Here is a 13,500-nt window from a genome sequence, read left to right as displayed (position 1 = left end):
AACAGGGAACTTGAGTTCCTCATGACTTGAAGCCAAGAGACTTTGAGTGTCGCTTTTGTCGCTGGGAACAATTGCTCCAATGGCATCGTGACAGGTATGAAAAAATAAGCAACCCAAAGAAAAGGAAGTTATGAGGATTACCCACGTCATGCTTCTACGTCGTCGGCTCGGTCAAATATGCGCGAACAATATTACAATTCGAGTAGAGGCACGAAAAAGTGATTCTACTGCATGACAGCGCTCGTACTCATACTGCCAGAGTCGTTAAAACTTATATAGAAATGCTAAATGCTTATATGCTTATATAGAAATGTGAGTTTTCGGATAGTAATTGTTTGCCGGTTTTGTCGCTTCACCGTTATGTTTACGAGAAAACTCATTTAAGTCTCTGCAAAACAAGTTAGTGGCTAGGGACACCAAAATTCACAGCAATGGTCGAATAGCTATAATCTTTCAATTTTTTCCAGTTTGAGCTTTTTGGAGTGCACCTGTGTTGACCAATGTTGTTGGAGAAAGTGTTTCAAAAAATGTACACAGATGTCATAACCATGTTGTAGAATTTTCTACTTCTGATAGCTAATGCATATCCACTAATAAAGTAAAAATCGCGTGGCGTAAAATTTATGAGTAGCGTTTTATTTGTCTTATGACTGTTCTTTTTCATCAACGCGCATGAACATCGTAAAACTATAGATAACAGTTATTGCTGCAATAAAACGGTTAAGAGAATTAAATAAGCCCAGGTTGTTGTATAGTTTTGTTACTTGGGATGGTGCATAATAAAAACCATGACCGTGTGGTTATCACATTCATCGGTTTATCCTGAGAGAGTGGTGTATTTTGAAACGATGAAAACTACCCAGAACTAGTAGGTACCAACGTTATACAATACAGAAGGGAGTTGTTTATTGGTGGTTTGAAAAAAAAAAAAATTACCACCGCCATTCAAACACCCATAAAACAAGCCCCCGTTAATATCCGCACCGGGGCATGTCTTCATTCCCCGTTAAGCTGTTGCATGCCTGCTGTTGGCCTGCAGAGTGAGACCAGGAATTGGATTACATATATGGTGTGACCTATAACCAGCACACACTAATCATGCACGCGAACTGTTGGAATCGACCTTCGTGATTCCTCCGACCACTGTTCCATCGCTTTTAACCCCAACCAATGGGTTACTCCCCTACACGGCGCCTCTGGTCTTCTCCGTTTTAATCAAATTATTGCCCCTCCATGAGGAAAAGGATTCTAGTGAAGATTAGCGGAACAAAAAGACGGTTTGCATTGAACAACTATCATTTCGCGTTGGCAAACTCACCTGGATGCCGAGTTTCCACCTTGGCAAGCTACGGTGAATCGAACTGCTGCAGTTCATGGGGCAGTCTCGAAACCAGGCACACAGGCTAATCTGCTCCCTGCCGAAACGGTTGCCTGTGTGAGTGAATACGTGTGCGAACCGTCCTCCGTCCGTTATCGATAATCCTCTCGCGTGGATTCCGTTTTCTGCTGCCTGGCTCTCGCTCACCGGGGACCTTCCGCACACACTATCTATGTCGCGTTTTCGTCGTCCTTTCGCCTCTCGGATGGGCTCCAAATGGCACTCTCCAGCTCGCTTTTCTTTTCTCTCTATCTAACCGCTTGTAGTGGTGCTGAATTTTCCCAACTTTTGCTCTTCGTTCTCTGCTGCTGGTACGATTGACAAGCTCGCGCACACACACTAGGAGAAACTCGTCGCCTAAAAGGATGATGTTATCTGAGTGTCGAATTTTCCTCTTGCAGGATTTTCTTCTTTCCTTTATATTGCACTATGCTTTTCTTCTCCTGTATCTAGATTCAAGATCGAATTACTGCTGGACTTTTTCTATTTCTTTTTCGCCCTTTTTCCGTACACTCCAAACACTAAACACTAATGATTCGCTTTTGCCACTCTTGCACTCTGGTTGTATCAAAGAAAACACCTAAATTCCTACACCAACGGGAAATCGTAGTGGGAGGATTTCTAAAAATAATACAAAAATACACACAATCAGATTTGCATCGCCTGCTGCTGTTGCTGCTGCCAGGCGACGACGTGCCGAGAGACGTTCACGCAATCCATACAGAAGCTGGGCTCAGCGCTGCTGAAGCAACTTTTTTTCCACCGTCCGTGTCTGCCAACTTCAATTTTCCAATGCCACCACAGAATGCTGGCAGAAGGAAAACAAAAATTTTTCAGGACTTTTTATCCGCATGCTTCCGTATGTGTTTCTTTCGAATGGAAGCTTGGAGCTCTCCACTGTGCTCTGTATTGGGAGTGCTCTCCTGCGGTTTTATTTTCTCTCTTTCGTTACTCTCTTGTTGCTAGTTTTTCCTTTGATTATGGAAAACCGATTTTTCTCTGCCAGCAGGCGTCCCGTTTCGCTTCCACACATTCGCAAACTGTCCTTTTCTGGTGCGTTGGTTGGTTAAGCGTTTACTGAATGAGAAAAATTTTCTTTTTCGCCCATACTCTTGCTTTCCTGCTCTACTAGTTCTAGGTAACACCACAAAGTCCCGCTGCCACTAGAGAAGCACCTGCAGCTTGCTGGGTAATTTTGCTGCTTCGATTTTTCGCCGTTTTTTCTTCGCTCTCCCTTTTTCTAGCGATGCTAATGCTTCATGTCACCGATTGAACATACAAGTTTCTTCCAGCTATGATGGAACATATCCGATGCTTTTCTCACCAGCCACTTACACTGTCCCCTTGCGGAGGGACCTGACCTCGATAGGTAATTTCCTTGCGGCTGCTTTTCCTGTTGCTTTTCACTACAATTCCCGCTAGCCTTCAGGAAATGCCTTCACTATTTCACCTTGCCTTTAATTAACTTATCTACACTGGCGAATGCTGGTGCTGGCGCTACTAGAGCTGCAGAAGGGAGCTAGGGGCTAGTAGAGCAAGGGGCTTGAGGCTTGGGGGAAAAAGAAAATTTCAATCCTCGCTTTTCACGCATCAAAGCAACCAGTGATTGCACCAAGTATTTGCCGATCGAGCTGCTGCAAAGAGCTCTGGCTGGACAGATTCGAACTTTTCTTCGACAGGAAATTTTGACCTTCTCTCCACTTGACCACTTGAACCCGAACACCTGAGGGTGATTTATGATGATTGTATTGTGCTGTAGTTTAAGCTTCCAGTCTTACTCCGTCATTGGTCAGGTCATGGCCTACTGGCTAGTCCAGACCGAACACGGGGCTGTTAATCCTTTTTTGGGCAAACAGCTTGCGAAAAGGGGCTGTGCACTGCTGGTGAACCACCGATGTCTGATGTCAGGTTATAGCTTTCACGGATAGAAACCACGACACACGAACCACGGGGGTCACGAACAGACTACTTTGTGGACTTTGTTCTGCTGCTTCTCATTTCAGTTCCTCACTTGGCTGTGCCCGATGTCTATATGCGTTTTTGCTTCTTTCTCGCCGTCTCGAAAGTCGCAACTCACTCTCCCTTTGCTGGTTGCGGCTCTTCTGCTTGGTAATATTTATACGGGGAGCTGCTAGTCCAAATGGATTTAAACTGTGGGACTTTGGTCCCCCTGAAAAAAATTATGCTGCCTAAGTCACTAATCAGCGAACCTATATTACGGCATCAATCATTTCACATGAAAAATTTACTCGAGTTGCTTTTTTTCATCTGCGCCGTCCGTATCGGTCAGACGGTCAAAAGGCATTCCAAAATGTCAGATTTTCAATCACTACTTCTTGGGAGCACTTTGCTTCGAAACTGAATCACGAAAATACACCCTTTACGTGCGATTTCCTGTTCGCTCTGCACGTTTAACCGCTGGGGGGAACCGATGGCCACACGACGAACATTACCTGGGTGTAGTTCCGATAGTTAAAACGCGATTTATTTGCGAAAACTTTCTGCCACTGTTTTCCCATATAAATAAAAAATAGAGCAGCTGTCAAAATTTTCTTTTTATTTGGTCTCGCTGCTGGCACATAGGTTTGGGCCAGAGAGAGGGAGCAACAGAGCGAAGGTGTATGCATATGTGTATGTATGTATGTAGTAAACCTGCAGCCGTTTTCCAGCCCAAACTGCCCAACAAATCGCTGTGTGTCACAGTGACCTCCTCTCGCGGGCGCGCTCCCGCTCTCGTCTGACGCGCAGGAGGCTGCATTTCACACCACTAGACCGCCTCTGTACATAGAGTGGAGCGTTTGCTGGATGCCTCCATCTCGGTCGCACCGATTGTCTCGTTAGGGAAAAGCGTGTGAATGAAATGGGCGAAGGTCGTAAGTGGGAGCGCAGCAAGTGCGCTCGAAGTCGGGCGCCTGCACGCGGTGCCGCGAGAGAGCGTGAATCGATTTGTGGTGAGCTTGAGTGGGTTGTGCGGTGCGAAGCTCCAGAGCTAAGGCAAACGTCAGAGAAAAGTCGCGACGCCGCCCGCAGACGGTGTGGTGAATTTGGGCTGTTTAATTCGCTGGAAACGGGGGGTTTGCTGGAGTTTGAAAAAGTGATACTAACAAAGTGGTGAATATTCTGTCTTTTAATGTGATAATAAATTTGACTAACCTCTAAGATAGATACCATTGAATATGTTAGAACCTAAATTAAAACATCAAACATACCTTACAAGAACAATTAGAAAGTTTCGCATTTCTCTTGCTTTTATTACAGATATCGTCAAACAAGGTTTTCATCAAGACGCATACGCAAGCGGGTGATTTTCAAGCATGGCGACTGCAACGTGGTACAGGGCAATGTTGCCAAACGAAGGAGGCGCTATTTGCAGGTGAGCTCACAGATTTTTAGCATGATCTTTGTTTTTTCTTTTATTTATTTATTTATTTATTTATTTATTTATTTTGATGCTTGATTGCTTTGCATCATAATTATTAAAACGTTAAAAGTCCCCTATACACTTTGTAAGCAGAAGTAGAAAACATCTTCAATAAATAAATTTCTGAATAATTACATATCTGAGTAGCGGTTGGAAGATTATTTCAATGGTTTTGAATATACTACCATTCGAACAACTCAACGGAATGTGTTACGTATAGGCGTATAAGTACAATTCCACGAGGTAAATGAGTAAATGACTAAACATGAGTATTCCTGATTTGAACGAATTTATGTGTTTGCTTTCTAGTCGGAAGAATAGTAAAGATCGTTGAAGAAAAGTAATAGGGTATCTGTTCTTTTACACTGGTCGACAAAAAGTTTATTCCAAAAGCTCAAGCCGGAAAAAAAAAGATTATAGCTATTGAACATTCCTATAAATTTAATAAATGTTGAAGTCTCTTATCTTAGGCGGCTTTTTTTCTTTGAGAATAATGGATTTAGTATGAAAAAACAAATTTCTTGCTTTACCTTTTTTATTTTAATTTTCACATCAAATTTTTAGGGACAAAATTTTACAAATTGTAAATATCTTTATACTCACCAAAGTTATTGATGTTTTTTTTTATAAAAGTACGCCTTTTTCTTCTTTTCGTTTTTTGTTGTTGCTTTCGAAGCAAACATAGGAAATATCGCTTGACCTCATTTTGAAGGGCACAATTGACTCCACTTATGGACGAAGTTTTGAAAGTATGTTATTTTTACTTATTATTTTTATTTTAGCAATTTTAAAAGCATGATTGTAATAATTATATTGTTTTTGCATTTTTCCTGCAAGATTCCTTTGTAATTCGTTCTAAAACTAGAAATAATAACCTTAATTTTGATCCAAAATAACCGAAAATCGTTAAACTTGTTCAAAAATTATTAATTTTTGAGAATATTATAACCTATGCCCTGTATCGAAACTGATCATCCTAACTACCCAACAACAAATACGAGTCCGATTTTTAATGTAGACTACGGCCTACTTTAACACGGTGCCATTCCTGAATATCAAAAATAGAGTGAAACGGAAGAATGAAAGACATCAAATGCTTACAACTTTATCACCACTGAACGGATTTTAGTCATTGATATCTCGTTGGATAGAGAACACAATGCTCCAGCTCATGAAAACCATTTCGAAACATTTTTTTAGAGTAAAGAGGTTAAAAATCATAGGCATTTGATTATAATTCAACCAATCGCGTGTCCGTAATGATGAAAATCAAGCACTTCCCCAGCACAGCCAGTTGACGAAAAACCGATGTAGGCGTAACGTTCGTCCTAAAAACAATGCGCATTTTTTTACATTTTTCCATAATACCACATTCGTGGCCCCGCCTGCTTGCGGCGTTAGTCCTCTCCGTAGGTATTTTAGACAATCGAACAGTTTTGTTCATCACATCATCACTTCATTAGTCCACTGACTTTCGCCTGATTCGGGTATATATTTTGAAACCGGTTCCAGTTCCATTTATCCATTTATTCTTTGTGTTTTTTGTGATTACGTTCCTACCAAGTGGGTGGTAAACGTTGAAGAAGACGCGAAAATTCATTGCTCACACCGATACTCAAAAAAGAAGATAAGTGCATATTAGCAAATTACCAGTGCAACAAAAATTTACTTTTTCTTTTGCCTTGGCTTCTATGCATGATTTTCTGATGTATTTTGACGCAAAAACAAATTTCCCCGAGTTTGAAAACATTTTACCTCAAAGGGGAACAATTGTCGATGTTTTTTCGACGCCATTTTGTTTTGAAGCCAAATATCAAAATTCTAAGAGTTTTTCCACATATTAGCACATCTTAAATTGGACAAAAACTGAGCGCAAAACGGTGATTCTACGAAAACGGGTTTGGCATAGTTTTAGTATATTTCACAAAACGAAATAATATCGAGTATATATGGGTATTAATGGTAATGCGCTATATACTGTTACGAAAATTATAAATACATCTTCTTTCTAGAATAAAACAAAAAAAACAGGTTTTTTCGGGTCATTTTATTCTGAAATATAGATAATAAGTGTTTTCTTTCCAGTTTCAATTCAAGTTGGGATTATTTTTCGTAGGATACGCGAGTTCTCTAAGTTTTCTCTTAACGCTACTCATAAGCTTTTGCACAGTGTGTTCTCCGACCATTTTTACCACTTTAAGCCAATCTTTTTTAAATTTTTCAACATTGTCCGCTGGTTTGATATATTTCCTCAGCTTTGCCTTGGTCAAAGCCCAAAAAGTTTCAATAGGGCGAATTTCAGGGCAGTTTGGAGGATTCATCTCCTTTGGGACACATGTGACATTATTTGTTTTATACCACCCTAGTGCATCCTTAGAGTAATGGCAGGAAGCAAGATCGGGGCAAAAAATTGGTAACCATGGGTAACAACCTTTTCTGCAAACACTCTTTCGCGTAAATTTTACCATTCATTGTGTCATTCGTAATGAATGGACGAGATATTTTCCCACATTCACAAATGGCCTGCCAAACCATTACCTTCTTGCCGAATTTTTCGGTGTAAATGGCTTTCACTGGTCCAGGGACATCCTTTCCCTTTGGTGATGTATAAAATTTCGGTCCTGGCAGAGTCTTATAGTCCAGTTTTATGTAGGTTTCGTCATCCATGATAACACACCCCATTTTTTGGTCAGAAGTTTGTCATAAAGCTTCCGAGCTCTCGGTTTCACAGATTCAGTTTGTTTTGGATTTCGTTTTGGCTGCTACTGTTTCCGACGGGTCTGCAGACCCATTCTTCCCTTGGCACGCATAACGTTACTCGCCGAGGTTCCAAGCTTTCTCGCCACATCTCGTACTGATACTGAAGGATGCCGCTTGTAGTATTCCTTAATCTTTTTGTCCATTGTGGGATCAACAGGCCCGGGTTTTCTACCGCGTCTTGGGGCATCAGTAAATGTGCACTCTTAACAATACTTCCGTAATGCGGTTTGAACTGATCCGACACTTATACCTTCTTCTCTGGCTAATAGAAATAGAAAGACCACTCACGGTGCCCCATTTGTGCACAATTCGCTTTCTTTGCTCGGGAGAAAGGCCACGCATTTTCAAAATTTCGTACTAAATGTCAGAATGTCAGAATGACAGCATCTGTTTCTTTTGGATGTAAACAACAGGACGCAGCCAACGTTTGGTTGAATACTGCACGTTATTTGAAATGACGGTTGATCGTAAGTGTATTTATAATTATTGGAACGGTCTATAATATCTAAAAGTGGTAGTTGAAATCTGTCTTATATTGAGTGAAAAAGTCTCAGGAATCGATTGGTACGTGTCTGATACACGTAAAATGTCACCAACATGTCAATTTTGTTCCAATTCCCCTACAATACTGAAATAGGTTCAACTCTTTTGAAATCTGTTTAATGTAATATCAAGAGTGTAAGAAATTCTCAAAGTTACAATAAGAATTTGTTTTCACATGATCCTCCCCTTGAACCTGTTTTGAACCGGTTTTAGTATTGTAGGGGAATCGGGGCAAAATTGACATGTTGCTGACATTTTACGTGGATCAGACACCTACCAATCGATTCCTGATATTTTTCCACTCAATATAAGACAGATTTTAACTACCACTTTTAGATATTAGCGATTACCATTAATGCTCATATATACTCGATATTATTTCGCTTTGTGAAGTATACTAAAAGCATGCCAAAACCGTTTTCGTATAATCACCGTTAGGTTTTTGTCCGATTTAAGATCTGTTTTTCTTAAAAGATGTATAAGAAAATGCTAATCTGTGGACAAACTCTTAGAATTTTGATATTTGGCTTCAAAACAAAATGGCGTCGGAAAAACATTGAAAATTTGCCGATTTCTCAAAAATTCAAAATGGCGCCATTGTTGTCCCTTAAGGTGAAATGTGTTCAAAATTTGCTTTTCCGTCAAAATACATAAAAAAATCAATACATAGAAGCCAAGTCAAAAAAAAAAATGTTGCACTGTGTTATCGGGGAATTACATCATTATGTGTTCGTTCCGAAGTTTTTGAAATAACCGTCAGAGCAGTGCTGCTTGCATCGTGCAAAAACTACATTTCTAGTGGCCAACATTGTTTTTATCCTAAGAGATGCACCGCAACCAATCTGTCGCAGTTATTTTCGTTGTGTTCTCGATCAATGGATACGGAATTACAAGTGGGTGCTGTGAACACGAACTTCAAGGCTGCGTTCGATCGTGTAAATCATGACACCCTTCTACGAAAGCTAGATAAACTAGGGCACTCTGCCATGCTCGTGAGATGGTTTCGTACGTACCTGAACGGCAGAGTTCAATGTGTCAGTTTGTTTCTGGAGTGCTGTAAGGAAGCCATGTGGGACCACTTTTATTCTCACTATTTACTAACGCTACTATTTCACCGCGAGGTACATGGCTCCTTTCCGCAGATGATGTAAAAATCTATTTGATTATAGCCTGCCTTGGAGACTGTCTGGAACTGCAGAAGATGCTTGATGCTTCAGTGATTGGAGCAACCGTAATATTCTTACCCTGTGTTTAGAAAAATGTTATGTAATTACCTTCAGCAGGAATTCAAATTTAGTACACACGTCTTCCCAGTTGGTCTCGAGATACGATGCTGGTCTAACAAGCCAGTTGTCGTGGGTTCGAGTTTCGGCTCGGGAGGTACTGTTAGTGTCAGTAGGATCGTGGCGCGAGCCCCGCAATTGCCCTGTACACTAAACAGATGGTTGCGAAGTCTGTGAATAAGAAACAGAAGGTCGAGTTTCGAATTGGAATGTAGCACCAAGGCTTCGCTTTGCTTTGCTTACACACGTCTTCGTACCAGTTTCAACTAAAGTAAATCACTTTTTGTTGACGTAACCTTTTATTAGAGTGATCCCCTTTTTTAAAGCTTTTTAAAGCCTTTTGCACAATCCGAGATATATTTAAGTAATATTATACATAGTTATTAACACTGGTCTACAAAAACGAACAAAATGTTATCTTAGGGCATCTTCAGCGGTGGTCTATTTTTGAAACAACTTTATACTAGATTTACACCAGCGAAACCTGAATAGAACCAGTTAATATAGACCAACTTCTCGTTCTCCGCACCGGTGCTGTATATCTTGTTGTTTTAAACCGCTGACTTCTGTCACACTGTCCACAATTGAATACCCCATGATATCAGTTTATGTGATTTGTTATAATAACAAGCACTCAATATTTAACAAACGGAAATTCGATAATTTTTAAGCACTTTAAACGATTACTTTGGCAAGAACCTTATATCCACAAGACTTTATGGGTTTGACGGTTTGACCCGATCGTCAGTGACATTTCTCAGGATGGATTGGTATGATCGAAAAATTTCTGCTACTTCGGAGGATAGCGAAAAAAATTTGATCGCGTAGATGTTCATCTTCCATTTTCGTCTCATCAATCTTTCAGAATCTTGCAGTTCTTTAAACTTGGGTTCGGTTTTGAAGATATTGAAACGAGCCAGCATTTTGAACGTTTTCAGTTCAGTGTCTTCAAGGAACATTTTTGTGGCCTCTTACGGTCTCCTCTAGTCCCACTATAATTAAGGCGATTAACAAAATAGGCAACATATTTGTTATCCTAGTGGCTGATTATTGCAAACCAAGTAGTTGAACCTACGGTTATGGACTTCCAGAATTCCCCTTTTTGCTGGTCGGTTTCCTTGAAGCCAAAAACGACAAACTTGTTCATTTTCTTCTTCAGAAAAACCACAAAAATGAATTGTGAATTGTCATAAAAAATCTTTGTTTTGTTTATTACCCAACACATGCAAAATGCTTAAATGGAAATAGCTGAAAATGAGGTATTCAATTAAAATATAACATTTACCCACCTATTGGTAGCGTACAAAGGGTTTTAGAACGATCTATTTCTTGTTCCAAAAAGTGACAAAAATAGACCAAAACGTATACCAGTTTCAAATTTCTTCAACTTAGATCTGGTATAAAACAAAATTTACACCACCGGTGCAGCAGTAAATTTGAGTTTGTTCCAAAAAAATAGAACAAAACAACGATTTGGACCACCGCTGAAGATGCCCTTAGAGCTCAAAATATTTTTCCTACATGGTTATAGCTTTTCAACCATTCCCGTGAATTTTGAATTCGCAAGTGAACGCCGGGTGCGTCGCTTCTATGCTGGCTTACGGGAAATCTCATTCAAGTCTCTGAAAAAGTTATCTTTGCTAGGGCCACCAAAATTCACAGGAATGATTAGAAAGCTATAATCTTTCATTTTTCCCAGTTCGAGCTGTAGAACAAAACCTATGTTTACCAGTGTATGTGTATGTAACCTATGTTTACCAGTGTATTGTACAACAACTGAAATGAAATCTTTTTTTCATATTTTAGACATGGGTCTCTAGATTTGTCATATTAAAAAAATGACTTTTAATATTGTTGACATTCATTACTCCGATATTTTAACCATTTTTGATCTTAGATACAATATTCAAACAAACAAATATTTTTGAGTCATTCCGAGTTGTGCTCTCGTCGTGTTCGGTCGCAATTTCATTTCGATCTCGATAGTGCCGACCAGTTAATCGCCTTCAAGGTCACCGTGCATTGTATTGCGTGTGCACTGCTGCTCGTTGCTTTCGTCTATTGAAGACAAAGGAACGCATCATCGCCTATTGCTACGTACGCCACAGACTGTACGTTGTGTCGCTACTGCGAGAGATCCAGTACCCGGCGTACTGCTGTTTGACTGTACTGGTGCTGCTGTGTGGCTGGAGCGGCTGCAGCTTTTGCTAGCGGACTCTTGTGTGAAGGACTGGAGATTGGCATCGCCCGTGCGCTGATTGCGGTGGAGAGCGGCTGCAGAAGATAAGAAGTTTTTTTTCTCTTGGTTTTTTTCTACAATATTATTTGTTGATTGGCATTTTGCGTGTGTGGCTTACGCGTCCAACATGGACGACGAACGCGGGGATGAAAACCCGCTCGTTCTACCGCCTAGCCCTCCCGGATACAAAGTTCCAAGGGTTAAGAATGGAACCCCGCAGGAAGCTACCCATCGGCTTAAGCAGTATCCGGAGGGCAAAGTTGGTATTGGGGCTGTATTTTTCCGGCCGAAAGTGAAAGCATTGAACACAATGCAAATATGTAAAGATCTGGCACGGTTTACAGCCGTGACTGAAATTACCAAAGTACGCCCGAATAAGCTGCGTATTTTGGTGTCCGACCTCAAGCAAGCAAACGAGATTGCTGCTTGTGAGCTCTTCACGCGGGAGTACCACGTGTACATTCCAGCTCGCGTAGTTGAGATTGACGGTGTGGTCAGCGAATCGAGTCTGACTGTCGAGGACCTGTTGAAGGCTGGAAAAGGCCTTTTCAAGGATTCTAGCCTTGAACCTGCCAAGATACTTGAATGTAAGCAATTACATTCAGTATCGCTCGACAAGGGTGTAAAAACTTACACCCCTTCAGACTCTTTTCGCGTGACTTTCGCCGGGTCTGCTCTGCCGAGCTATGTGCTCGTGGACAAGGTGCGTCTGCCCGTGAGCTTGTTTGTACCGCGGGTAATGAATTGCCTCAAGTGCAAACAGTTGGGCCATACGGCCTCCCACTGTGGCAATAAAGCACGTTGTGGCAAGTGCGGAGAGCAACATGCGGATGACGCCTGTAATAAGGGTGCTGAAAAGTGCCTTTATTGTGGGCAGACTCCGCATGAGCTGTCTGCATGTCCCGCGTACAAACAGCGCCAAGACAAAGAGGCCGCTGCCACCAAACTGGTTTCCCCGAATCTCTCCGAGGTCTTGCCATCCGATGAGTCTGATTCTGACGATTCAGTTGGGGAATCTTCTTTTATTGAACCCGGGAAATCTAGGAAGAGGAAAAACCTTTCTTCTCCTAGGCTTCCTAGGAAAGGACAGAGAAGGTCTCCATCTGAAGTGACTGATACTAAGAAACAAAAAAGTGCTGTAGAAAATCCGAAGCAAACTCCTCCGGGATTGGCAAAACTGAATTCAAGTAAGGAGGTTCCGGCACTTCCAGGAACATCAAAAAACCCAACTGTTCCTTCTTTTTAGTCCAAGGTTCAGCCAGAATCTGGACTGCTGAAGTTTCCAGATATTGTGGACTGGATTTTTGAAAATTTCAACATAACTGATCCTCTTAAAAGTCTTCTGCTGGCATTTCTACCAACAGTTAAAACGTTTTTGAAGCAGTTGACTGCTAAATGGCCCCTCCTTGCAGCGATGATGAAGGATTCTATCTCTATTTTACAGTGGAATTGTAGAAGTATCATCCCCAAAATTGATTCATTTAAAGTTTTGATTAATAAGCATAAATGCGATGCATTTTCCCTCTGTGAAACTTGGCTCACTTCAAATGTAGATCTTAGCTTCCTATCGTATTAACCTCCCCACGGTCCCAGGCGTCGAAGCTGCCGCATGTCAAATGACAATACAAGGTAAAGAGCTTTGTTTTGCCTCAATTTATATTCCTCCCAGAGCACAGGTTGGGCAACGGCTGCTCTTTGATTTAATAGAACTTCTTCCCTCGCCACGTTTGATTTTGGGAGATTTTAACTCTCACGGCGTGGCTTGGGGTTCCCCTTCTAATGATAACCGTTCCTCTTTGATCTATAACCTCTGCGACGACTTCGACATGACAATATTAAACAACGGGGATATGACACGCGTTCCGAAATTTCCAGC

The 13,500-nt window shown here is 41.1% G+C and overlaps 2 protein-coding genes across 38 annotated transcripts in view; one reads left to right on the top strand and one right to left on the bottom strand.

Annotated features, from left to right (window-relative positions):
• LOC129731481 (serine/threonine-protein phosphatase 2B catalytic subunit 2-like) overlaps positions 1 to 3,971 on the bottom strand; it is a 155,470-nt gene extending 151,499 nt beyond the window's left edge. Inside the window, exons 1-2 of one of the 7 annotated variants that reach the window (XM_055691525.1) lie at positions 3,832 to 3,971; positions 1,319 to 1,999 (exon numbers count right to left, since the gene is read on the bottom strand). The gene's annotated coding sequence lies outside the window, so the exon portion shown is untranslated. The other 6 variants (XM_055691531.1, XM_055691529.1, XM_055691530.1 and 3 more) reach the window with 6 other exon arrangements.
• Positions 1 to 13,500, top strand: part of LOC129731476 (G protein-activated inward rectifier potassium channel 3) — a 226,206-nt gene that overhangs the window by 187,889 nt on the left and 24,817 nt on the right. For all 31 annotated transcript variants that reach the window (XM_055691517.1, XM_055691519.1, XM_055691504.1 and 28 more), the window contains one exon: positions 4,637 to 4,751. In XM_055691517.1, the coding sequence (XP_055547492.1) occupies positions 4,637 to 4,751 (115 nt within the window). The remainder of the gene's footprint in view (positions 1 to 4,636; positions 4,752 to 13,500) is intronic.

Source organism: Wyeomyia smithii, chromosome 3 (assembly GCF_029784165.1).
Source record: "Wyeomyia smithii strain HCP4-BCI-WySm-NY-G18 chromosome 3, ASM2978416v1, whole genome shotgun sequence".
NCBI lineage: Eukaryota > Metazoa > Arthropoda > Insecta > Diptera > Culicidae > Wyeomyia > Wyeomyia smithii.
This window is presented reverse-complemented; position numbering and strand designations above follow the sequence as displayed.